Here is a 26,018-nt window from a genome sequence, read left to right as displayed (position 1 = left end):
TAGGAAAAGCTGTGAAGCAACATAATGCAGTAACGGAAAGGCTGACGCCTCGCTGCAATGAATCAAAGGAAGACGCTCCTGATGATGAATTCTTTATGGTTCAATAAAATAAATCTCAGTAATGATGCAGAAGTGTCCTGATTATCAAACTTCATGACTGCAGCTGAACAAAGACAAAGCTGTTAACCTCATGATAAAAACAGATCTCATCTGCATCCCTACATCGATCACACTTGTGTATCAATACATTTTGAATAATGTTCACCAATGTTTCTGTCAGATTTAAAAAAAAAAAAAAAAAAAACAGTTTTAAGAAAAGCTTGTATTAGAGCAGGAGTCACTAATGCCTCGTTTCCACTGAGTGGACCGGACCGGACTTTTGAGCGTTTCCATTACAAAGTTGACCCATTACGCAGGTCGACTGGTACCACTTCTATTCCCCCGTTCATAGAAAAATAGAATGGACCCTTTGGGGCGGAGCTTCTGTCGTCACACGATGTAACCCATTGATTGGTGGAAAGGTTTCACGACAACAAGAAGTGTCCGACCAGCACTTTTACCGACTCAAGATCCAAACTGAAAGTGTTGTCCTCTTTTCGGCTGTATTCTTCTTCGCCCCCTGCAAGCTTTTTGAAAAAAATAATCAATTCTTTACATACAGTATTCTCCCTTATAGTTAGAGTTGGGGACCAGAGATGCTCTAAATCCACCAATATGGAGACGAACCCCCGTTTCTGTCTTACCCAACCTCCGAAGAATGTCCATTACTGATCATCTAAACACTTCTGATCATACTTTGTAAACATTCATTGAAGGACATTGGAGTATTGATCAACATAAAGAGTTTTTTTCTTCATTTTAATCCAGAACAATAGACTGTTCCACAGCGTAGAGACCAGCTTCACCCAGAATAAACACCTGCTCTGGATTATAATTACTCTCCACGGTTATCTTTTTCATCCGTTTCTGAGTCAGCTGATGCAGCTTCTCTTTCGTTGTAGTCGCACCGTTTTGACACACAGCTACAACATCGTCTACACCCTGCATGCACTCAATGGAAACTCTCACTTGAATTGCTTTCTCAACCGATCAAGAAGGATCTGTACCGATCAGCGGAAACAAGGCATAGCTGGCTGTCCATCAATTTGAGGTGTCCCCAACTCATGTTTTTTCAACATGCTGCCTGTTCCCATTAAATCAGGGGCCCCAACGCCAAGGACACGGACCATAACCAGCCTGAAGGCCACTTGGTACCTGGCTGCAAACAGGAAAAAAATGTAGTGTTCCTGTAGTGTGTAGCGCACAGTTCCATGTGTTTTTGTTATGGGACATTAACTACTGTCAAGTTTTGAATTGTACTGAAATAATTTGAAGGGAGAGTTAGTTGTTAATTATGTGCAGCTACTTAAAAATATGTTACACTGATTTAGACATTATTTTTGTTTCCAGACCTGAATTTTTTACTAACTGGACCTCTTTAAATTTTAGACACCAGTCTTTGAGGATAGGAGTTTCTGTTGAGACCTTTTGTGCTGTTTTAGATCTCTTCTCTCCTGACTGGTGCAAACCGATCTTCATCTTTCACTTAGCATAGTCCCTCGCTCACAGAACAAAACCAAGGATCCTACCAAGAAACATGGAGCGATTTCTATCTTTCATCATCTGTCCGGGCGTGTTCCTGACTAACTTACCTTTCATCTGTACTTTTAAGTTTCAACACCCATCCTCATCTAACAATGAGCAGACGTGTTTCTGGATCTATAAATTTCCCCGTAAGAGTAAATTCTTTGCAGTTTTTGTCAAAGAAGAGGTCTGCAAACCTGATATCAGAGTTGAAAGGTGGAAAAGGGAAGAAGCAGCTGTTGATGCGACACAAAATGTTCCTTCAGGCCAACTGGAGCCAGAGCAGCAATCCCCATCATTATGAAGGGAACGCTCAGACATGCTCAAAAGGTGCAGACTTAGGCTGTGTTGAAACCGGCGCAGCTCTTATGTGTCAAACAACACCCTTTTTTGTGGTTTAAAAAGCTGACACCTGCTCTCGCCGCTTTTCTCCTTCAAAATCTACTGGAATTATTGTGTTAATGGTTAAAAAGTTTGAGTAAATCAAAGAACATAAATACTGGAACTCTGGTGTTAAATGGTTAACTTCAAGAAAAATGTCTTGAAAGAAGAAAAGGTTAAATGAAAATGTGACGTCATTAATGCCGAGCAGCGTGTAGACGTGTTTCTGTCGTGTGAAGGGTTTGGAGCTCTGGAGCAGCAGACGAGGAGAGGCTGCCGAGTGTTTTTGTGTGAAGTGGAGTCTGTTTGGTATTCTGCGGGAGACCTCAACCACCAAACACCATCTCCCTTCCCCCTTCAGCTGCACAACAAGCTCAATAAAGTTCGTGCAGTGACACGTAATCTGTGCCGTCTGCAGATCTTTCATGCAGTTTGAGGCAAACTCCCGTTGAGCACAAAGACGACAAATTCTCAGGACAATCTGGATGAACATTTCCTCCTCATCATTTGGGGATCAGCGTGAGCTGCTGGTTCTCAGAAAGCCAACACGCCCCATTCAGCGAAGCATAGTTTTAGATGTGGAGACTTGCAGCAAGAATGTGTTTCTGTCTGTCATGAGGAGAAACTGTACAAGAAGGCTGCCACAAACGACTATTTAATAGTCGAGTAATTACAGATTATTTTTTTTCCTTTTTTAATGAATTGTGCAGCCTCTGTCCTCCATTAGTTTCTGGCATTAAAACAAGATTAAACTAGAAAAGTTGTGTTATAATGCTAGTATGAAGGATTTCTGCTGTAAGTAGTTAATGAAGATGCTGAAGCTTTGTGCTGAAAATGGTGACACAATTTACTTTAATTGCCGCAGGGATGTACTGAAAAGGCAAAAGCTATTTGCAAAATGTTAAATTTGCTAAAAGACTGGAAATGTCAAATAACTATGAAAGAGCGCTGAAGTTGACCAAAATTTCTTTTAAAAAAAATGGCTATAAAATTGCTTAAAAATCCCTAATCCATGCCAATTTTACAAAAATATTTAGTGTGTTGCTTAAATATGAGCTAAACTCCAAATTAGCCCAAAAACCTTAGCAGATGCCAAATTAGCCAAAAAAACGTTAGCATGTTGCTAAAATAGAAGCTAAACTCTAAATTAGCCTAAAAAACCCCAGACGTTAACAAGTTAGCAAAAAAATGTTAGCATATTGCTAACATATTAGCTAAACCCAAAATAGCCTAAAATATCGGTAAACCACACTAGTCAAAAACATTAGCATGTTGCTAAATTATTATCTAAACTCCAATTTTTTTTTTAATTACTATAAAACATGAAAACATATCCCATGAGTATAGTATCTAAAGGCTTGTTGTTAATCTACTTAAAATGTTGAAATTTGAAGACTTTATTATTCATTTCCTATAGGGCCTATTTCGCACAATATTTCAAAAACGATACCATTTATGAATACCAAAAATACAAGCAGTAATGTCCCGAATGAGTTGAATGTTTTGATATCAAGATTGCTGAAATCACTGAAAGCGTGACTGAGTTTTTATGTGCTGAAAAAGGTACAGAAAGGAGCAGGAGAATCAGTATAGTGTGAATGATTACTAAGCGTTCTAACGGTCAAATGAGTTCGGCATCTGAAACAAGGAACTATGTTTCACTAAAGATAAAGTTTAAGTTTCACTTACTCAAATACAAAAAAGTGCATTTTTTTGTTGCTCAACGCTGAAAATTTTGTTCAACTTTACTACACTCTAAGTCCATCTGATATAAACTAACGACTAATATTTTAATAGTTGATTAGTTGTCGATTAGTTGACTAATCGTGGCAGCCCTACTGTACAACACATGTCATTTCTTTTCTCACACACAGGCTCTTTATGGGGCTTTAATGAGGCAGAAGGCTGCTGTGTTGTGTTTCATTAGCTTGTTCTGCTGATTTCAGCTGGCTTCCACTCTGAAGATCTGACTGAAGCATGAAGGAAGCTCAGCTTTTTTCATGGCCATAAAATCTGACAGATTATTCGTTTTTCAGGTTTAGGATAGTGTATCAAAGACAGCATTAGGCTAGTTGTTGTTGTTTGAATATAGTTTGAAACATAAAGTATAAATGTGAGTCGGTGCAGGTGAGTCACCTCTGCTCCACACGCTTTTCCCAAATAAGGAGTTTTTCTCTGGTGAGATGTTTGCACAGGATGGCTCCAGCTGCATGTTTTCAAGCACACCTTCCTGCCGCTGCATGACAAGCTGCATCAAGGTGGTTTTGACGGAGTGAAAACTCTGCTGAAGGATCTCTGAGCAGAAAGCTTGTGTTCATACTGGCACAGAAATCATTAATGCTGCTGCCCCTCACAGTCACGCATGGCCTGCTTTTGTCCTGTTAGTGTGCATTTTCTCGTACAAAAGAGGGCTTTGTTGTTTGTCTGACCCACGCAGTGGCTGACCAAACATTTGCAGAACCAGTGAGCAGACGGAGAGAACCAGAATTATATTGTGTCTTTTATGTGGCATAACTGACTCATTCTCACTCTGGCTGGACTTAAATATATATTCTAAATCAGGGGTGTCAAACTCAATCACACAAGGGGCCAAAATCCAAAATACACCTTAGGTCACGGACCGAACAGGATAAACATTTATTGAACACTCTGAAACTACATTTTTAAATCTTTAAAACCGTAACTTTTAACATATTATAAGCTAAATATATAGAATTAACAGTGATAATTCTAGTGTGAATGCTGTAAGCTAAATTTTGCCGCTGAAGATGATAGTGCTGATAGCTGAAAATTCTGAAACTAATAGCTACAGACGCTGAAATTAATGGCTTAAGTTGATAGCTGAAAAAAGTTAATGGCTGAAAATGCAGAAGTTGATAGCTGAAAACGCTCAAGCTGATGGCTAAAAACGCTGAGGGTAATAGTCAGCAAAAATATAAGCTAAATTCCAAATTAGCCTAAAAAACTAAAACAAAAAAACTAAAACAAAAAATAGGTTAACCAGCATGTAGCAAAAAAAAAGAACTTCAAAGTGGGTCAGCCAAAGCAGCTAGCGTGTAAATATTAGCTAAACTCCAAAACAGCCTAAAAAAACTTAAAAAGAAAAGCCTAAATTAGCCAAAACAGCTAGCATGTAGCTGAAATAATAGATAAACTCCAAAATAGCCTAAAAAAATCTTAGTTAGCACAATGCCAATTTTTAAAACTTTAAAACTGTAACTTTTTGACATAATTATGAATAATAAAAAGTCAGGAATATTATTCCAGAATAAATCAACTTAAACCTTAAATAACTTTCAATATTTACTCTTGATAAAAATACATTTTGTCAAAATTATAAAAGTTAGAATAAGCACAAGATAACATCGGGCCATTAATAACAATAAAATAAAATGATCTGGAGGGCCGGATAGAATTACTCGGAGAGCCGGATCTGGCCCCCGGGCCATGACTGACACATGTTTTAAATATTCCTGGTGATTGGGTTTTTATTGTTGAGGTGGGGACTTTTTCTTCTTTTCCTTTTTTTATTTGATTTTTTTTCAAGAATGAAACGGAAGACGTCTGTCTGATGTTTCATGTTCATGTTGCTGAAAGTACACTTCAGTTTGGGAGTTTTTATTGTTTCAGAAAGCTCCTGATCTTTCTTGTCCAACATCTCACTGTAGCGTTGAAGAATGGAAAGTGCTTCTCAGAATCTATGTCCATTATTATTGTAACCTATTGGAATCATAGGACACCAGGTAGATCAGAAAGAAAAAAGAAGGAGTTATTTGTATGTCTTGATTCAAATATGAGCAGAAGAAACTCACACCGTTTAAAAGAAGCTTGTAGTTGTGTAAAATCTACCATCGATTGGTCATAAGGTTCCTTCTGATGCATCCACTTCTAGACAAATAGATCCATGAACGTCTTTGCTTTCCTCGTTTGAGCTGGAATCGGGATCAAAACTGTTCGGCTGGATAGCTCCAATATTGCTCGAATTTTCTGATGCACCAGTAATGTTCGGTCTGAGGTGTGAGGGGCTGTAAGCTAGTGGGAGAGACTGTAAACATAAGGATGTTGGGACGTAGAGGAAGGCTTACTCGGGCAACTCAGGGGTGAGTTTTTGATGAATTCCTGCAGTAACTATGTTCTAGAAAAGTTTTTTGATTGAGGCTAAAAACGACATAATCATAATTTAAAGACAACTGGAAACACTTTTGCAACGGATCCATGTGATCAGAGTGGGACTTTAACATAAAAAGACATTTTCTGCAAATGTCATGCTAGCTGATAAGAACAGGATCCGTGTTCGCAGAACCCTGAAGTCCAGAAGTGAAGACGGGAGCAGTGAGCTGTCCATCAGAAGATGCCAGCAAACAGAGAAACAGGAAACCAGCCTGACTGCTGTGAGAGACCCAGCTGATACCATAAAAGGAACCAGTGCTGCTAAAGGCCGACGTGTGAGCTGCTGAATCATTGTGTGGCTTCACACAGTTTCATTATGATGTGTGGTTCAAGACATTTTATTGTTCGTCTGAGATTAGAGTGGTGCTATTTTCAGATTGTGTGAGGGCTGGAGTGTCGTATTTAAAGCTCAAAACCTCAGAATGGTCTGCAAAGGATTTAAGCCTTTCACCCAGCATGCTCGGCTGAAGGAGGAGCTGTTTAAGGTTGCTGTGAAAAGCCCGAAAACAGTTCCAAACAAATGTGTGAGAAGGATTTTCCAGACTCTTTGTAAAAGCTGGTGTCAGACTAAAGTTTGAAGATTGTGAGGGAAGCTGTGTTCTTTGTGGAGCCCCACCCACAGAACCCAACACTCCCATCTGGACTTTTTTTGGGCTCCAGCAACCGCAGAACAGTTATCTGTCAGTCCCGGCGCTCCTCCACTTCCTCACATGTTGCTCCAAACATAAACTAATTTGTCTGCGTGTGGAATTCATTTGTTAATTGACTAACAGTGTTTGCCACCGTTGCCATGGCTACTCCGCTGTTTGATGTGAAGAAGCCGATAGACGACCACGAGATCAGGGAAGGACTAATGCCGCCAACTATTGCAGAAGTCCCCATGCTGGAGTTTCCCAGAGTGATGGGGAAAATCCCCAGCGTTTCCTGGTGTCCTGCCCTGTGTCATGCCCCCGCCTGGCAGCACACGTTACCACGTCTTTGCGCCCACTTCGTCTGTGTGGGATTAATATTTGATCCAGTCTGTTTTCCAGCAAGGACTCATGACTCACGCGTTGGTGGTGCAGCCTCGGATGTCAGAGCAGCTTCGGCCTCTTCCAGGCTGAGAGTGGAAGGTCAGCTGGGGAACATAGTATTGACCTCACTCAGTGATCTCTGCACATTCACTAGTTCTGGTCTTAGACAGTGAAGAAGTGAATACGTACTGTACTTCACAGTTCAGATTTTCAGTCTTTGAAAATGCTTGTTTTATTAGAATGAAAACAGAAACGGTTTTAGAATGAGAGGCCACTTTCCTCTTTTTATATATTCTGCACCAAAGTTATTCAGACACTAGAAGAGGTTTAGTCATTATGTCGTGGATCACCAAACATCCACTACAGTCTCATGAGACTATTTATAAATAATTAGAATGCTTTGTCTGAAATATTTTTAATTAGGAGTCACTGGTAGCAATCTTCCTCGTCCGAGCTGACATCTGGATCAAAGCCATGCAGCTGGACATTACCAATATTGATGGACAATTTTATGAAGATTTACGCCAGGGAAACACAGAGCTATCATAATCAAACGGGGGGGTGGGGGGGTGGTCAGGGGCGGGCTGCTCAGCGCCAAAAGCCACACCCCCTCAGAGGAGATTTTGGAAACAGAGGCTTCAAATCAACATGTAAAATGTCTTTTTAAGACATTTAGGTTGTGGGATTTTGGTTTAAAACTTCATAATCATAATTAAAACACTACTGGGAACATCTTTTTTAATGAAAAAAATTGTCATGGGCGACTTTAAAAAGCTTCTCTGTCCTCCTGTTAACATCCAACACTTGCTCTTGGATCGGGTCAGAACCACATTAAATAGACTCTTCTTCATCTCCATAAAGCAGACAGAGTAGACTGGTATAAGTTCTGGACAGATGTTGTGTTTGAAGCTGAGGCCATAGAGATAGTCTGGGGGCGAATGAGCTTTCAAAACTTCAATGAATGGCTGGTGATCAGATTATGTTATAACTGAGCCAACACAAAATGGAACCATTGTTTGATTCAAAGCAAAAATGAATTTTCTAAAAGCTTTCCTTTTCTTTTTTTGTCATTTTGGTTAAACGTTCCCTTAAAATTCTGCTAAAAAAACATATTTACCAAATTTTATAGTCAGATGAATTGTTGTCCTAGTTGTTGGTGGGTGGTTATTTCTGCTGTAGGGGAGGTCATGCCCCCCAACCCTCCCTATAGACACACTCCTGGTTTGAGGTTTTACAGTCCAGTTGTCTCCTGCTTCTCTGACAACAATCCCTCATATACTTACCACAGACAGTCCAGCCTCGGCAGGTATTTATAACCTCAGCTGTGTGTGTGTCATGAGGCCGTCTGGACTCCGGCTTTACGCCCTTTCAATGGAAAAGCCATTTTTAGTGCTCCAAAGCAAAATACTTCTCTTATATTTTTTAAAATGGTAAACAGTCTTGGTTGTTTGGAAAACTTGATCTGAGTGGCTTTGATCAACATTCTCTGAAACAGGAAAACACAGTTGGAGCTGAATATCACGCCCTAATTCCTGTTGAAAACTCAATTCTTTTCAGGTCTGATTCAATCTGATATCCATTTTTTTAAGTTTTTAATTTCTAAGCCAATGTTGATTTGAGTTCAAGATTGTTTTAAATTTGCAATTTAAACCAAGGAAAGATAGAAATGTTCAACTGAAAGCTGAAGGAAGAGAAGTTTTTAGCTGCAAGTTTTTACAAAGAGTGGTATTAAAAGATAAACATGATTTACATATAACAAAATGTTTTGTGTTTATTAGATAAACAGTTTTTTTAAATGACCAGTCGCTGACCTATAGGTCAACAAAAGAGCTCCTTCTCTTCTGGTTGTGTTCAAGTTAGATGCATGGGCATGAGTATTTAAGGACTTGTGTTGTTTCAGGAAAAGGAAGAAGACACAACTTTCAATATTTTTTAATGTACATCTTTTTTTATTCTTGTTTTCTTTTTAAAAGAGAAGCTTCATATTTTCAAACTGATTTATGAGTAAGTTTCTGATCTCAGTTCAGTTGTTTCTCAAGGATTTTTTAGAACATCTTTTATTATTGAATTTTGGTCAAAAAATGTTTTTCTTCTTCCCAGACAACAGGGTTTCCTCAGATGGCTCTTTAATGGAATTCAAATCCAAGCAGTGGTTTGGAGCTTCAGTGCGATCTGATGGAGAACACATTCTGGTAAGAAAAGTGGCGCCAAAGAAAAAAATCAAACAAAGGATTTTGTTCCTTCACAGGACATTTATATATGTAAGAAGAGCTGCTGGAATTGTCAAATGGTTTTCAATATGAATTTTTTATATTTAGAAAAGAAAATGTGTGTATGTTTTTATATATATATATATATAAAGTATTAGTCAGCCACCAAATATGCAAGTTCTCCCACTTAATAAGATGAGAGAGGTCTGTAATTTTCATTACAGGTATACCTCAACCTCAAAAATCCTGACAATCACATTATTATGAATGAAATAATTTATTTGCAAATATGGTGAAAAATAAGATTTCTGTCTCTCACAGACCTGTAACTTTTCTGTCCTCCACTCATTACTTGTATTAATGACACCAGTTTGAACTCATCTATATAAAAGACACCTGTCCACAACCTCCATCACACTTTAAACTCCACTATGGCCAAGACCAAAGAGCTGTCTAAGGACACCAGAAACAAACTTGTTGAGCTGCACCAGCCTGGGAACCCAATTCTTTTAAGGTCTGATTCAATAGATTGTAATAGATAAGCAGTTTGGTGTGAAGAAATGAGCAATTATTAGACATGGAAAACGTACAAGACCACTGATAATCTCCCTCCATCTGGAGCTCCCCACAAGATCTCACCCTGTGGGGTTAAAATGATCAGAAGAACGGTGATAAAAAATCCTAGAACCCCACGGGGGGACCTGAATGACCTGCAGAGAGCTGGACCAAAGTAACAAAGGTTACCACCAGTAACACACAGACGTGTCCCCCTGCTAAAGCCAGTACATGTGCAGTATTGTCTAAAGTTTGCTAGAGAGATCCAGAAGAGGATTAGGATAATGTCCTATAATCAGAGGAAACCAAAATAGAACTTTTTGGCAAGAACTTTACTGTTTGGAGGAGAAATAATGCTGAGTTACATCCAAAGAACATCATCCCTACTGTAAAGCATGGGGGTGGAAACATCATGCTTTGTGGCTGTTTTTCATCAAAGGAACCAGGACGACTGATCTGTGTAAAGGAAAGAATGAATGAGGTTATGTTTGGTTAGATTTAGAGTGAAAACCTCCTTCAGTCAGCACTGAAGATGAACCATGTCAGGGTCTGTCACCATGACAACCATCCCAAACACACTGCCCAGTTAACGATGGAGTGGCTTCATAAGAAGCGTTTCAGAGTCCTGGAGTGAACTACTCAGTCCTCAAATCTCAACCTCGGAAAATCTTTAGAAGGAGTTGAAAGTCTGTGCTGTCCAGCAACAACCCCAAAACATCACTGCTCTAGAGGAGATCTGATGGAGGAATGGGCCAAAACATCACTGCTCTAGAGGAGATCTGATGGAGGAATGGGCCAAAACATCACTGCTCTAGAGGAGATCTGATGGAGGAATGGACCAAAACATCACTGCTCTGGAGGAGATCTGATGGAGGAATGGACCAAAACATCAATGCTCTAGAGGAGATCTGCAAGGAGGAATGGACCAAAACATCACTGCTCTAGAGGAGATCTGATGGAGGAATGGACCGAAACATCACTGCTCTAGAGGAGATCTGCAAGGAGGAATGAACCAAAACATCACTGTTCTAGAAGAGATCTGCATGGAGGAATGGACCAAAACATCACTGTTCTAGAAGAGATCTGCATGGAGGAATGGACCAAAACATGACTGCTCTAGAGGAGATCTGATGGAGGAATGGACCAAAACATCACTGTTCTGGAGGAGATCTGCATGGAGGAATGAACCAAAACATCACTGCTCTAGAGAAGATCTGCATGGAGGAATGGACCAAAACATCACTGCTCTGGAGATCTGATGGAGGAATGGACCAAAACATCACTGCTCTGGAGGAGATCTGATGGAGGAATGGACCAAAACATCACTGCTCTAGAGAAGATCTGCATGGAGGAATGGACCAAAACATCACCACTCTAGAGGAGATCTGATGGAGGAATGAACCAAAACATCACTGCTCTGGAGGAGATCTGCATGGAGGAATGGACCAAAACATCACTGCTCTGGAGGAGATCTGATGGAGGAATGGACCAAAACATCACTGCTCTAGAGGAGATCTGATGGAGGAATGGACCAAAACATCACTGTTCTGGAGGAGATCTGCATGGAGGAATGGACCAAAACATCACTGCTCTAGAGGAGATCTGTATGGAGGAATGGACCAAAACACCTGCAACAGTTTGTGAAAACCTTGTAAAGACTTACAGCAAACGTTTGACTGCTGTCATTACCAACAAAGGGTTTATAACAAAGTATTGAGATGAACTTTTGTTATTGACCAAATACTTATTTTCCACCATAATTTAAAAAATAAATTCTTTAAAAATCAGACAATGTGATTTTCTGCATTTTTCTTGTTTTGTCTCTCATAGTTGAGATATACCTATGAATGAAATTACAGACGTCTCTCATCTTTTTTTAGTGGGAGAACTTGCACAATTGGTGGCTGACTACCATTTGACGATTTTATATATATGCAAAATTGCACATCAAAGACTGGCAGCTTGTATCAAATTTCATAGTTTTGTCATAATGGTCTACATAACAACGCTTAAACGAGAGTTTCAGTTGATGAGTACAAACTGTAGAGGACATAGTTCTTTCCTAAACCTTTAGACCAAAATTGTCCTGAAAATAAAACTTTATTTTGTAATCAAAATACATGATGTGAGAGGGAATCTTCAAGGCTCCATGATAACTGGATTAAAGTTATGTCACTCATCATAGAGGCCGTGTAGTCTTAACCTTGACTTTAAATGACAACACCCTTAAGAAAACACCAGATTTGTGAGTATTTTACAAATATGTTTGGTGCACACTTCATTTCCCAGGCCTGTGCCCCCCTGTACCAGTGGTCAACCTTCGGGGTTTCAGATCGCGAGCCTGTGGGAACGTGTTATCTCAAGAAAGGAAGTAAAGTAGTGGAGTACTCGCCTTGCAGATCAAGTACGTTTTCTTTGACACACTTTAAACTCTGATTATAAAGCACGTTAACCTTCTACCATGCTGCAGGATTATAGAGAATTGTTTTGTGTTGCTTTTCATTGTGTTGTTTTTGTGTGTGTGCAGCGGCTAGCACCCCAGAAGGACAGGGTTTCTGCCAGGCTGGCTTCAGTGCAGACTTTCTGAAGGTACCGTACTCTGATCTACCTCATTCTGTTGAACCTGGAGGAATTAAAGGTGTTTCATAAACGGCAAAGGGAGCCTTTTTATTAAACCTCTCAAGCTTCTGGCAACAAAAGGAAGTGAAAGTAACAAAGAGTGAGAACTGTCTTTCTCTTTCCTTTGTTGTGGGTTTTAGAAGAACAACAAAGTTGTTGTTGGAGGACCTGGCAGCTTCTACTGGCAGGGTGAGTGTTACACTGTCTGTGTTATAATTTGCATCCTTTAAGCCACACATGGTGCCAACAGTTATTCCCAGAGACACAGCTACTGTTAGTTGGGAAGGTTTCCCACAGAACTTGAAGGTCGGATCATCCTCGTAGTTCTAATCTCCCTGATAAAACTCAGAGGCAAACATGTAAACTGTCTTGCATTCAGACTGAAGGGTTACAAGATCAGTGGAAACTCCTGTTTTTTCCCTTTAGTTTTGCTTCTCGTCTTTCCTGTTCACTTTTTGTTAAAGTTATTTTCAAGTAAAAGTGGAAAAACAATTTTTCTGAAGTGGAACCTCCATATTTTTACCCCTCCCAGAAAAAGTTGAAATAATTCAGATTAACAAACATGCAAAAGATGATTTCAGAGGTGATCAAAACTCCAAACAATCATTTTTGATTGCATTGAAATCAAGTCTTCTTTCCAACCGTGTGAGGTTGATGATGTTCTTTATCTCATGATTTCTTCAACTTAGTAACAGATGCTGGAAAACAAAGCAGAATGAGGTCCTACTTTACAGCCTCTAACTGTGACCATCATCTGCTGTGACTTAAGGATTTTCTTTGGCCTGCTCAAACACTATACAATCCTCAGGCTTACCTTTGATTAAACTCGCTGTAGTAATTAAAAAATGTATTAAAACTTTATAAAAGTTTATAAGACATTTGAAAAGCTGTTTCAAAACTCATACAAAGGTCTCCTTTCTTATTCTTTACGTTTTGGCTGCTTCCTTTATGGGTCACCACAGTGGATCGAACTCTATCCTCTTCATCCTCCTCACTCACTCCAACCACCCTCATGTCCTCCTTCTCTACATCCATGAACTTCCTCTTTGGTCTTCCTCTAGTGTTCTTACCGACCTTAGTATCCCTTTACCATCATCATCACGGTTCCTCCTCTCAATGTGTCCAAACCATCTGCTTCCCTGCATTTATCTCAAGAACATCTACTATGATCTGTTCTTCTGATGGATTCATTCCTGATCCATCCTGGTCACTCCAAAGAGAACTTGAACATCTCTGCTGCCTCCAGGTCTGTCTCCTGTCTCTGCATCAGTCTTCAATAGGGCTGGGAATCACCGGGTACCTCCATGATGCGATACGCGATACATGGCTCGCGATATCGCGATACTGCAATAATTGGTAAAAATAATCTCTAATAACTCACATTATGTAGAAGAACTCATATTTTTGGGGAAATATATTCAAATTTCCTTTTTTATCCTAAACACAAACATAATAAAACCAACTTGTGTCATCACGATGGCGCCGCGGATGGCTGCCTCGGTGCTGTGCTCTCTCGTACTTGTTACTCTTTTTTCCTCTAACGCTGCTCTTCGCTCTCCCTCTGCGGTCACTTTTAGCAGAGAAGAACTTTTGCACATTGGTCAATCCAGTGCCGGACTTTTTTCACCTGTTTTCACTCAGATAGGCAGTTTTTTGGAGATTCTGATCGGAAGTGCAGCAGCCGTTTACGGACTTAGACAGAAACGCCGACGCGGCAAACGGGCGGGCGCGCTCGTGAAATTAAGGCAGCGGGGTTCACGCACCGCCCTCCCGGCGATACACCTGGGAAATGTCCGCTCCCTGGCTAACAAAGTGGACGAACTGCTGCTTCTCCTATACAAGAACTCTGATTTTCGCTGCTCCTCCGTCCTGTGCTTCACCGAAACCTGGCTCGGTGAACACATCCCGGACACCGCACTACATCTGCCGGGCTTCCAGCTGCTCCGCGCGGACCGCAACACGGCGCTGTCGGGAAAATCAAAGGGAGGAGGAACGTGCTTCTTCATAAATGAAGGTTGGTGCACGGATGTCACAGTGTTGAAGAGGACATGCAGCCCGCAGTTGGAATCATTCTTTATAAACTGCAGACCATTCTACTCGCCGCGGGAGTTCTCCTCGTTTGTGCTGGTCGCCGTGTACATTCCACCACAGGCATGCGTAACGGCGGCGTTACACCAACTTGCCGACCAGATAACAGACGTTGAAAAAACCCACCCGGACTCTCTGTTGATTATTCTCGGGGATTTCAACAGAGCAAATCTTAAAACGGAAATACCAAAATATAAACAGCATGTCACCTGCCCCACCAGAGGCCCAAACATTCTGGACCATTGCTACACAACAATAAAGGACGGATATCGCTCTGTTCCCCGCGCTGCTTTAGGTCTTTCCGATCACTGCCTTGTCCATCTCATCCCCACCTATAGGCAAAAACTGAAATCAGCTAAGCCTATAGTGAAGACCGTGAAGAGATGGACGGATGAGTCAAAGATGGAACTACAAGCCTGCTTTGACTGCACTGACTGGAGCGTCTTTGAAGCTGCTGCCTCAGACCTGGATGAACTCACTGACACTGTGACATCCTACATCAGTTTCTGTGAGGACATGTGTGTGCAGAGCAAAACTCTCTGCAAATTCAACAATGACAAACCATGGTTCACTTCCAAACTGAGGCGACTTCGCCAGGACAAGGAAGAGGCCTACAGGAGCGGGGATCGGGACCTGTACAAGCAGGCCAGGAACAAGCTGACAAAGGAGATTAAGGCAGCAAAGAGGACCTATTCTGCAAAGCTGACGGACCAGTTTTCTGCCAACGACTCCACTGCAGTTTGGAAAGGCCTGCAGACCCTCACCAACTACAGGAGACCATCCCCCCGCCCTGCAGAGAGCTATCGCCTGGCTGAAGACCTCAATAACTTCTACTCCAGGTTTGAAAGGACTACACCTCCCCCCTCCTCCTCCACCTCCACCCCGCTGAACCCACCTGGAATTCCAATTCCAACCTCCCCCACACCTGATCACTCAAATGCACTGAGGATCTGTGAACGAGATGTGCGTCAGCAGTTTCAGAAACAGAAGATCAGGAAGGCTCCAGGACCTGATGGAGTGTCCCCGTCCTGCCTGAAGGTCTGTGCTGACCAGCTGGCTCCCATCTTCACCAGAATCTTCAATAGCTCTCTGGAGACTTGTGTGGTCCCTGCCTGTCTCAAACACTCCACCATCATCCCAGTTCCCAAAAAGTCTTCTGTCACGGAATTAAATGACTACAGACCCGTCGCACTGACCTCTGTGGTCATGAAATCCTTTGAACGCCTGGTTCTGGGCCACCTGAAGAACATCACTGACCCTCTGCTAGACCCCCTGCAGTTTGCCTACAGAGCGAACAGGTCAGCAGATGACGCGGTTAACATGGCTCTTCACTACATCCTGCACCATCTTGACTCCGCTGGGACCTACGCACGGATCCTGTTTGTGGACTTTAGCTCCGCCTTCAATACCATCGTCCCTGAGCTCCTCCATCTTAAACTGACACAGCTCACTGTGCCTCCCTCCACCTGTCAGTGGATCACCAGCTTCCTGACTGACAGGAGGCAGCAGGTGAAGCTGGGTCGCATCACATCCAGCACCCGAACTCTGAACACTGGCGCCCCCCAGGGGTGTGTTCTCTCCCCACTTCTCTTCTCGCTCTACACCAACGACTGTACCTCAGGAGCACCTTCGGTGAAGCTCCTGAAGTTTGCGGATGACACCACAGTCATCGGACTCATCCGGGATGGTGATGAGTCCGCATACAGAGGAGAAGTGGAGCGGCTGGCTGTCTGGTGCAGCCAGAACCATCTGGAGCTGAACCCACTAAAGACTGTGGAGATGACAGTGGACTTCAGGAAGAACCCCCCGCTCCCACCCCCTCCACTCACAGTTCACAGCAGATCAGTCCCCCCTACGGACTCCTACAGGTTCCTGGGGTCCACAATCTCACGGGACCTCAAATGGACCCAGCACATCTACTCACTCCGGAAGAAGGCCCAGCAGAGGTTGTACTTCTTACGACAACTGAAGAAGTTCAACCTGCCTCAGGAGCTGCTGATCAACTTCTACACAGCAATAATCCAGTCTGTCCTGACCACATCCATCACAGTCTGGTTTGGATCTGCAACCAGAGCAGACAGGGACAGACTGCAGAGAACCATCAGGTCTGCTGAGAGGATTATTGGCTCCAACCTTCCCTCCATTCAGGACCTGTACCGGTCCAGGGTGAGGAAGAGAGCGGGTAGAATCTCGACAGACCCTTCACATCCAGGACACGGTCTCTTCAGTCTCCTCCCCTCAGGACGGCGGTTCAGGACTTTGTGCACAAGAACCACCCGCCACAAAGACAGCTTCTTCCCGCGAGCCGTCACTCTGATGAACTCTTGACCAGTCTCAGAGTACGGTGCACAACATGGGATCAGTTTTAACCGGACACTGTTGTATATATCTTTATCCCCCTTGTTATTTTTTCAGATGTGTATATATATACGTGTATATATATATATATTCATATTTCTTTTTTATCTTTTATATTATTATTATTTTTTATCTTTTATCTTTTCTACATAGGAGCACAGGTCACTGGAACCAAATTCCTTGTATATATTCTATACTTGGCCAATAAAGCTGATTCTGATTCTGATTCTGATTCTGATTCTGATTTTGTGCAATAAATATCTGACACTTTTTACAACATTGCGGAAATCAGTAATAGTATTTCTTTGACAAGCATTGACACCAATTGAATTAGTTATCTGTAGAATTCAGTGTTAACAATAGTAAACATGAACAGCAGTGTCACTACTTAGTGCAAAATTGTTGTAAACAACAGAACAAAAATTAACTAATTCAAGTAGCTGCCAGACGCATCGATGCCCGTGACAGCTAGGATCCAAACGCGCACTCCCTATCTACCTCCAAAGGAACGTCTCACCAAAGGATGACGAATATAACGTTTTACAACCTCTTCAAACGAAAATAAAACATCGATACTTGGTGAGAACTCATCGAGAATCAATCACAGAACTAAATATCACGATATATCACAATATCAACATTTTGGCACACCCCTAGTCTTTATTCAACATAATGGCTGCTCTCATCACAGTCTTCTACACCTTTCATTCTCGATAACACTGTGGCCACACATCTCTCCTGAAACCTTCCTCCACTTCCCTCAAGACCTCCACCTTCTTCCCCCCTGCTCCCTGGAACCTCACCATTCCCCTCGAGTTTCTCTCATTTACCATATATCTAGCAATAGTGGCCGGTCTCTAATCTACACCTGATCTATCAAATGTTCGTTACTTTAGACGCCGTTCTTTTGTATTGGCTGGGCTCCTTTAAGACACCCACCCCCTCTGTGTACAGATGTGAAGATGCCGGTTGTCTCTGATATTTGTGTTGTGTAATTATATCTAAGAAACACTCATTCGATTTAGCGTTTAAACTTTGTGCGTGGGCATACGACAAAGAACATTCTGGTGAGGAATCTGCGCAACATTTTGGGGTGGATTCTAAACGTATCCAATAACAGCGCAAGCAGATGGGTGAAACTGACAAGATTTCCTGGTGGAGGTCCAAAGAAAGTGAGCGATTAATTAGTTGAACATGGATTATTAGGCAAAGACAGAAAGGTGCTTGTATTTCTAGGAAAATGATTCACATGAAAGTGAAGATGATTTTCGATAGAGACTGATGATACTTCAAAGAGAAAAGAAACATTCACAGCCAGTGTTAATCAGAACAATGTTCTCGTTATTTTAATAAATCCTGAAATGTTAATTCTTGACTGAATTTCAACGCAAAATGAACCCACTAGTCGTCACCTTTCTGTGATAAAATAAATGCCGATCTTGGATAGACACCTGTCTCTAATAAACGCCGGGCCGGCTGCCACATTTTTTGAATAAATGCCGGGCCACTATTAGAATATATGCAGTATACACAGATTCTCGGTCTTGCTGCAACTGACCTTCATTCCTCTCCTTCCAGAGCAAACCACCAATTCTTTAGATTTTTCTCTACCTGCTCTCACTACAGATCACAATGTCATCTGCAAACCTCTCGATCCTCAGAAATTCATGTCTAACCTCCCTTGTCAGTCTCTCCATCACTACAGCAAATAAGGAAGTCAAGATGGTGCAGTCCCACCCCCACAATGAAGTCCTCTGTCACACCTACAGAAAATTTCAATTGTATCTCAAAGTTCTCCGACATGTTCTAAACAACTCTAACCTACGTCCATGTCACTCCAGACTTCCTCATTCAATCCTCCCAATTAATGCTTGAAGTCTTCCATCTGGTCTCTTGAACACCCTATCCATCATGTCAACCATCTCTCTACTTTTTCTGTCAAAGACCTTTCATTCAAAGTTCCTTCTCCAAGTCCAACATTCATGTTCTTCCTCTCCTGTTTTTGTCAACAAATACCAACAACAGTCCAGTTTCCACCAGTACCCTTAAGGCTATAATCGATTCAGAAGTTCAGTTTGTGATCATGATTGATTTGACCTCATTGCAACACTGGATTCCCTCCTGATACAGCCCTCTTCATAGATTTGGGACCGTCCCATAGAGGCACTAGATTTTTTTGTGGAGTTGCATGTATCAGTGTGTGTCATGCATCAGATCAGTGGATTGCAGGTTGTCGCCACAGCAGTAAGCTCTTAATGAGCAGGTGAAGCTGGTGGATGAGCTGCAGACGGAGCTGTGTGTTGTAATGCCGAATGGTCTGATGGTCTGGGTGACGGGGTGTGACCCCGACTGTATCCTGGTCTCTGAGTCAGTCCTGCATGTTTTCCTTCTTGGTGGAGCGGCTCCTCCTGTGCTCCGTTTGCCTAATTATTGTTTCCTGTTGAGTCAACACTCACAACTCTGAACCACAAACACTCACACAGCCCTGCTTCTGATTACACATCTGTTAGCACCATGTCCCTGTGGCTCATTAAATTACTGTTTTGTTTTTTTTCTGAGCCAGAAACGTGTTGGCGTGTTAACAAACTTCTGCAAAGTCTTGTTTTTTTGTTTGTTTCTGGTTTGAATTGATAAATGTTGCTTTCTTTTTAAATGTTCTCCTCTTTTCTCCTCAGGCCAGCTGATTTCTGATGATGTGACAGAGATTTTAAGTCGTTTGGATACTGAATTGACCACTACCTACTCCAACACACTTAAAACCAAATCAGCTGGCGCCCAGTATGACGACAGTTACCTCGGTAACCATTTTCGCAATCAGCATTAGACACATAAATGGGTTGTTTTTTTATACAGTTAGACTCTGATGCCATGTTCTTCTAAACCACAGTCCAGGTGAATACTCTATTCTGATTGGCTGCAGGATGTCCATTAAAAGTGATAATGGCCGCCTAAATAAAGTTCTAGTCAAATAGCCTGAATGTTCTATTTTATTGCGCTGACCTAGACACCAGTTAGTAACTGAAACACCAGAAACTTGGAATGCAGGCAGACAAAAGTTATTCCAAGTTTATCAGAACAACGAGACGGTAAGAAAGATCTCTGTCCTTCATTAGACTCTGATAGACATGTCAGTATCAACTACACACAATGTTGTGTATAGTTTTTTCCTGTCTGGCTGACCTTATTGCTTGATACAGATTGAATTTATGTTTATCAATAATTGTATTACTTATTAATAAAATAAATTCTGCATTTGTAATAGAAATCATTTATATAAAATACTTCAAAGCATAAATATACGCTCACATATCTTTGAACTTAAACAAAAATGTAAAAACATGTAGTTTCTGGTTACATTTACATGTCTGGAGACCAAATCTGTGTATCAATTAGTCCGACTTGATTTAAACATAAAAAATAATGAGATTGAATATTTGAAACAGTTTTTATTTCTTTCATATGTGACTATAGTGTTATCGGAAAAATGCCCTTCAAGGTTTCTTTTATCAGAAATTAAGGAGCTTTGCTGAACCAACCGTCCTCCCCTTCATATCAGGCGGTTCGGGTCTCTGGATAGTCCAATAACTCCTCATAAGTTACACCTCATCAAGCATTGTCCTTTACTTACCTAAAGACGTGTTGTTGACATTTGTGGGTATTACTGAAACCTGTGAACCTTTTAACTGACCCATCCAGTGTGAGACCTTTGACATTTTCACAAGAGATTGATGTGGATTGTTTGTAATCACAGCTTCTGTGTTTTCCAGGATACTCTGTGACTGTGGGGGACTTTAATGATGACGGGAAGGAAGGTAAAAACGTTTAAATTAAATATTTCCTCCGTTATTGTTTGAGTCCCAGCTTGATCATATTTGTGAAAAGTGTCACATATATGGCAACATTCTACAAATAAATGAGTCCTGCCTGTCCACTAGTGTTATCTAAACAGTTTCAGTTTGTGCTTGAGCGTTTCTTTAGTATGTAATCAAAATACTTCTGCAGCCTCATTCATTGTTTTGTTCCATCTTCACAGATTATGTGACAGGCGTACCCAGAGGGGAGAAAGCTCTGGGTTATGTAAGTGTTGACATTCAATAGACTGAGCTCAGCCGCTCACTTCGTTTATCTGCACTGCCACAAACACATGAGAACTCACCTTCTGTAATCGTTTGGACACAAAGAGAGTACAGATTATTATTTTTTTCTTGCTCATTAAGGTTCCACCCAGTCTTTATTAAAGTGCTTTAATTTTTTTAAAGTCTTTCCGAGTGAACTTTATCCGTAAATGTGATATTATTGTTGGCGCACTAAAGAATGAATTATTTATGAAATAATATTTACTTTCATGAGCTGTTTTCCCACCCAAAGTAATATCTGAGGCTCCGCCTTTCGCTCCTTGTGGGTGCCGCCCACTTCATGACGCCAGCCTAGAGCCGTCCTCGTCAGGGTGTGTGCGTTTCTCTCAATTGGAACCTGGTTCAATTTTTAGATCAGTGAATCAAATCTGATCGGATTGTTCATGACGAGCCAAAATCGACTATAGATTAGATTAGATTAGATTCAACTTTGTCATTACACATTTACATGTACAGGGCAACGAAATGCAGTTTAGCATCTAGCCAGGAGTGCAATAGGCAGTAAGAGCAAGTGGTATAAATACTATGCTAGATAAGTATGGTGCAGGTTGTTATACAGCATATAGACAGTATTTACAGATCAGAACATATATACAGGTTCATGAGCGAGATATACATAATGATGAGGTTGGTACTATGAACAGATTATACAGATGGATTGTTCGTTAAAGGGGAGAGGACTATAAACAGGAACTAGGATAACATACTTTACAGTAGAGGAGATGGCAGATGATGAATAAGGCAATACAAAACGGATGACATGGGCAATTTACAGTGTAAAAAAATAATCAGTGGCTATTTAAGTTAAGACTAGTGCAATGTTCATTGCATAGTACTGTGCAAACAGGTAGTAGCATATTCAGCTTAGACCAATAGTGCAGTGGTGGTGGTGTGAGTCAGTGATGGATGACTGTGAATTGGTGTCTGGGGGTCAGCGGGGGTCAGAGTTCAGCAAGAGTTCAGCTGTGGTTGAATCAAATCGTTGTTGAAATAAATCATTACACCCCTAATATTCAGGTATGTTGCTCTGGTTATTTAAAATATTATTTCAGAAATGGGGGTGTTTTGGTAAAAGAGTTTTATAACTTTAAAAATGGTAGACTGATTAAGATTAAGACTGGTTTGTCTCAAAAATTATATGTAATTATGAGTCATAAAGTGTTCCAGTTTTCCTAAGTCAAGCAAATCTGTTTCTTGAAACAAAACCACTCACAAGTAATACTTCTGCTTTAAAATGTAACGTAAAGAATGGAGGGATATTGCTTTAAAAATATCTTTTCAAGATTACACAACTTATAAAGAATGCAGATTGATTGTTTTTAAAGTTACTTAAAAGTTACTTTAAAGTTTAGAGTTACTTAAATTAGAATCTAGACAAAATACTTCCGTGTTTCTGTAGTGTAAATCCATTGTTGATTTGGTGATCACATTCATTGTTCTGCAGGTGTTTTTTTGCAGGCTTCTTCATAGACATCTTTAGTTCTCAACATTTGATGAAAGAGTTCAACATGAATGTTCAGAGCAGCGGTTCATCTCTTCTGTTGTGTTGGATATTTCAGGTGAACATCTTCAACGGTCAGAACATGGCGTCTATGATCAACTTCACAGGTTCACAGGTGAGCTGCAGTAACAAAGGTGTGACCGCTCCACTGCATCTTTGGACCCTTTAGCAGCGGAGCTTTAGCTTTAGCTGCTGTGTGGACGTACTTTACCTGATGAACGTAATTCCAACTGATTGTGAAGTGGAGAAAAGCAGTACAAACACCAGCAATACGATTTTCATTGAAGTGGATCTGTAACTTTTTCTTTCGTTTAAAAAAATGCTTCACTGTTTTCACTCTTCTCTTCATGAAGTTGCTCCTTATTTAAATAAAGGTTTTTAGTCTAAACTAGCTCATCGACATAGTCATGGTTCATCTAACCTGCATGAACTTTAACCTTCTCTGTTGTCTCTACTCCTCCCCCCATAGATGGCTGCTTACTTTGGACACTCGGTAGCAGCGTCAGATCTTAATAACGACGGGTAAGCGTGTCTGTGTTTGTACTTCCTGTTGCCGAGCCCCTAAACCACTTCCTGCATCTGAGGGACATGAGGACTTTTTGAACCTCTGTGGCCTGAGGAAATCATTTATACTGTACAAAGGTTCTCACACAGTCAGTTCGGCCTCCTTTTTCCTTTGAAGGTCTTTAAGTGAAACCAGATTCACTTCAGGTCTGAGGATGTTCTTTGGAGACACCATGAGTGTGAGGTGCTAAAACTCTTCATTACAGAGGAAGTCGTTCTGTTTTCAAAGTCTTAGCTGTCTTCTTGAGAATGTTAGACCGTTGTCTGTCTGTTTTACTGTCATTTGTTTTTCTGTTTATGTGAGGAGATTCAGGTGGATTCACTAGTTTTTAATCTAAGCTGATTGAAAATGGACTGTGGGACTGAATGTTCAATCCTTGAATGGTTCTGCTCTGACTCCAGCCTCTGAATTACTCTGACATCCAGAAACCAAAAATACTTTCAAATGGTTCAATAATAAAATATGGAGAACTTCACCCCTGAAACACACAATGTAGTTTTCCTCCTTTTGTTTCGTCAGTTTGATAGACCTGCTGGTTGGAGCTCCTCTTTTCATGGACAGAGGCTCAGATGGGAACCTGAGGGAGGTGGGACAGGTGAGACGCTTGAGACATCATGTTTACGTTTAGATATAGAAAATCAGACGTTTCTGACTGAGGATGTCGCTATTGATGCCTCTTCACGTTTTAATTCTCCCCCAAGATAATATCTCCAGACTTAACTCTATTGGCCTGTTTTATTTTGAAAAGCAGCATTTTAAACTGCTCTTGTGTTAAAGTTGCTCACTTGCTTGATGTAGAATGTTGGAGTATGAGGGGCAGTTTACAAACAAAAAAAGTGTTGTAAATTACAACTTTAAATCTTGTAAATGTACAAGAAAAAATTTGTAACTGTTAAATTATGAGAACAAAGTCATATATCTATGACTTTAAAAGTCATAGGCTAATTTTATTACCTTTTTTCTCGTAAATTAAAAAAGAAAAAACTCATAAATTTACAATATTAAAAGTTGTAATTTACGAGAAAAACACTAGTAAATTTACAAGATTAAATGTAATAAATTCACGAGATTTAAAGTAAAAAATAAGTAGGGGGAAAATTTGTAAATTTACAAGATTAAAAGTCATAAATTTATAGGAAACAACTTATAAATTTAGAATATTAAAAGTCATAATTTATGAAAAAAAACTAGTAAATTTAAATGATTAAAAGTCATACATTTACGGGAGAAAAACTCATAAATTAAAATTATTAAAAGTCGTAATTTACAAGAGAAACACTAGTAAATGTACAAGATTAAATGTTGTAAATTTTCGAGAAAAAAATCCTAAATTTACAAGAATAAAACAGAACAGAGGAGAAGATGTGGAACATTTAAGTCGCTGCAGCACACTTGGAGAGATGAAGTCGGTCCAGCTTTATAGAAGTGTGTTTGCGTGCCCTCCAGGTGTCTGTGTACCTGGGAAAAGGTGGCTTCTCCTTCCGCTCGGCCCAGATGCTGACCGGAGCGGAGGTTTATGCCCGATACGGCTCCACCATCGCAGCTCTGGGTGATCTGAACAGAGATGGATACAACGGTGAGCCAAACTTCAACTTGTTTGTCAGTTCCTCAAACTGTGGCCTTGTGCGAGAGTCCAGTCATTTCTGTGGAGATTTGGCAAAAGAAAGCCCACAAAAACGAAAATGAAGTTGGTGAGAAAGGAAATGTTTTTGAAGAGATGTGCTTAAACACGTGGAGATGGTTAAATGTGTTTACATTTTCTCAGGAAGAATCATGAGGTCATTGTTATTTCTAATGTGTTGAGACGGTAACACACACCTGTTGTTGTCTTCTGAAGTCCTTCAAAGTCTAACAAAGCCTGTAATAAAGTGTCTGTTAGATTTTAGGCTTTCTAAAATATTTGTGAATTCTGTTTTGGTTTTGGGTTATTATTTCTCACAGCACTGGAAGCAAAGCAATAACTGATCATTAACATTGGAACTTTTAAGCTGCAAAAACGGAATCTACCGGAAAATAATCTTAATAAGAAGGATTTCAATAGCAAAATAATCTTAGTTTGGTACAGCTGTGTACGGTCTAAATTCCTCTTTTGTAATCTGCCTAAGATTGATACACTTTGACCCAAAACTTCTGACTAAAATGTTGAGATGACCAGTTAACATGTTTGCATGATGCAGCTGTGAGTGCTCTTTGTTCAGTTGTACTTGGACTTTGATGGACTGGTTTCTGTTATTGCGTCGTTTACGTCGCTGTCAGCAAAGGTGGAGTTGACCTCTGCTGACCTCTGTTAACCTCTCGGAAAAGAGCAAATGAAAAGCAGAAAAAAGGGAGAGGTCAGATGCATCTTTGACGTTGGGCTCTTCAGGATGATGCTCAGAACTAATCCAGATTCTTTTTTGGTCCTTACATCATCCCCATACAGTTAAAACAAACAGAAGCTCGACTTTAGCTGACAGAGACCTGCAATCAGATTCTGTTTTTCTGAAGACGAGTTTGTACAAAACCGAAAAAAACCTGTTCATTTTATCACAGCTTTTATTAAAACTTTAAGGTAGACATATAGCGGTTTCTTTAAAGACCCATTCAGATGCAAATGCAGGAGAGAATGTTAACAAAGGATGATGGGAAACGGGTGCAGGCTTGCTCTGCACAAACAGTCCTGCTCACAACTCCAAGGTGAATTTCTGATGAATTCCAACTGCTCTGCAGAAACTATGTCCTACAGCTTTTCAATTTTAGCTAAAAAACCTCATAATTAAAAGAGCACACAATTATTTTACAATTGATTCAAATGTGATC

At 40.7% G+C, this 26,018-nt stretch overlaps 1 protein-coding gene across 1 annotated transcript in view; it reads left to right on the top strand.

Moving 5' to 3' along the window:
- itgav (integrin, alpha V) overlaps positions 1–26,018 on the top strand; it is a 52,942-nt gene that overhangs the window by 8,377 nt on the left and 18,547 nt on the right. The window contains exons 3-13 of the mRNA XM_024285998.2: positions 9,288–9,379; positions 12,242–12,356; positions 12,480–12,541; positions 12,712–12,760; positions 19,693–19,815; positions 20,785–20,829; positions 21,051–21,094; positions 22,713–22,769; positions 23,124–23,176; positions 23,739–23,814; positions 24,666–24,795. Of these exons, the coding sequence (XP_024141766.1) occupies positions 9,288–9,379; positions 12,242–12,356; positions 12,480–12,541; positions 12,712–12,760; positions 19,693–19,815; positions 20,785–20,829; positions 21,051–21,094; positions 22,713–22,769; positions 23,124–23,176; positions 23,739–23,814; positions 24,666–24,795 (846 nt within the window). The remainder of the gene's footprint in view (positions 1–9,287; positions 9,380–12,241; positions 12,357–12,479; positions 12,542–12,711; positions 12,761–19,692; positions 19,816–20,784; positions 20,830–21,050; positions 21,095–22,712; positions 22,770–23,123; positions 23,177–23,738; positions 23,815–24,665; positions 24,796–26,018) is intronic.

Source organism: Oryzias melastigma, linkage group LG21, assembly GCF_002922805.2.
Source record: "Oryzias melastigma strain HK-1 linkage group LG21, ASM292280v2, whole genome shotgun sequence".
NCBI classification, from domain to species: domain Eukaryota; kingdom Metazoa; phylum Chordata; class Actinopteri; order Beloniformes; family Adrianichthyidae; genus Oryzias; species Oryzias melastigma.
Note: the sequence above shows the minus strand (reverse complement) of the source record. Positions and strands in the feature narration are given on the sequence as shown.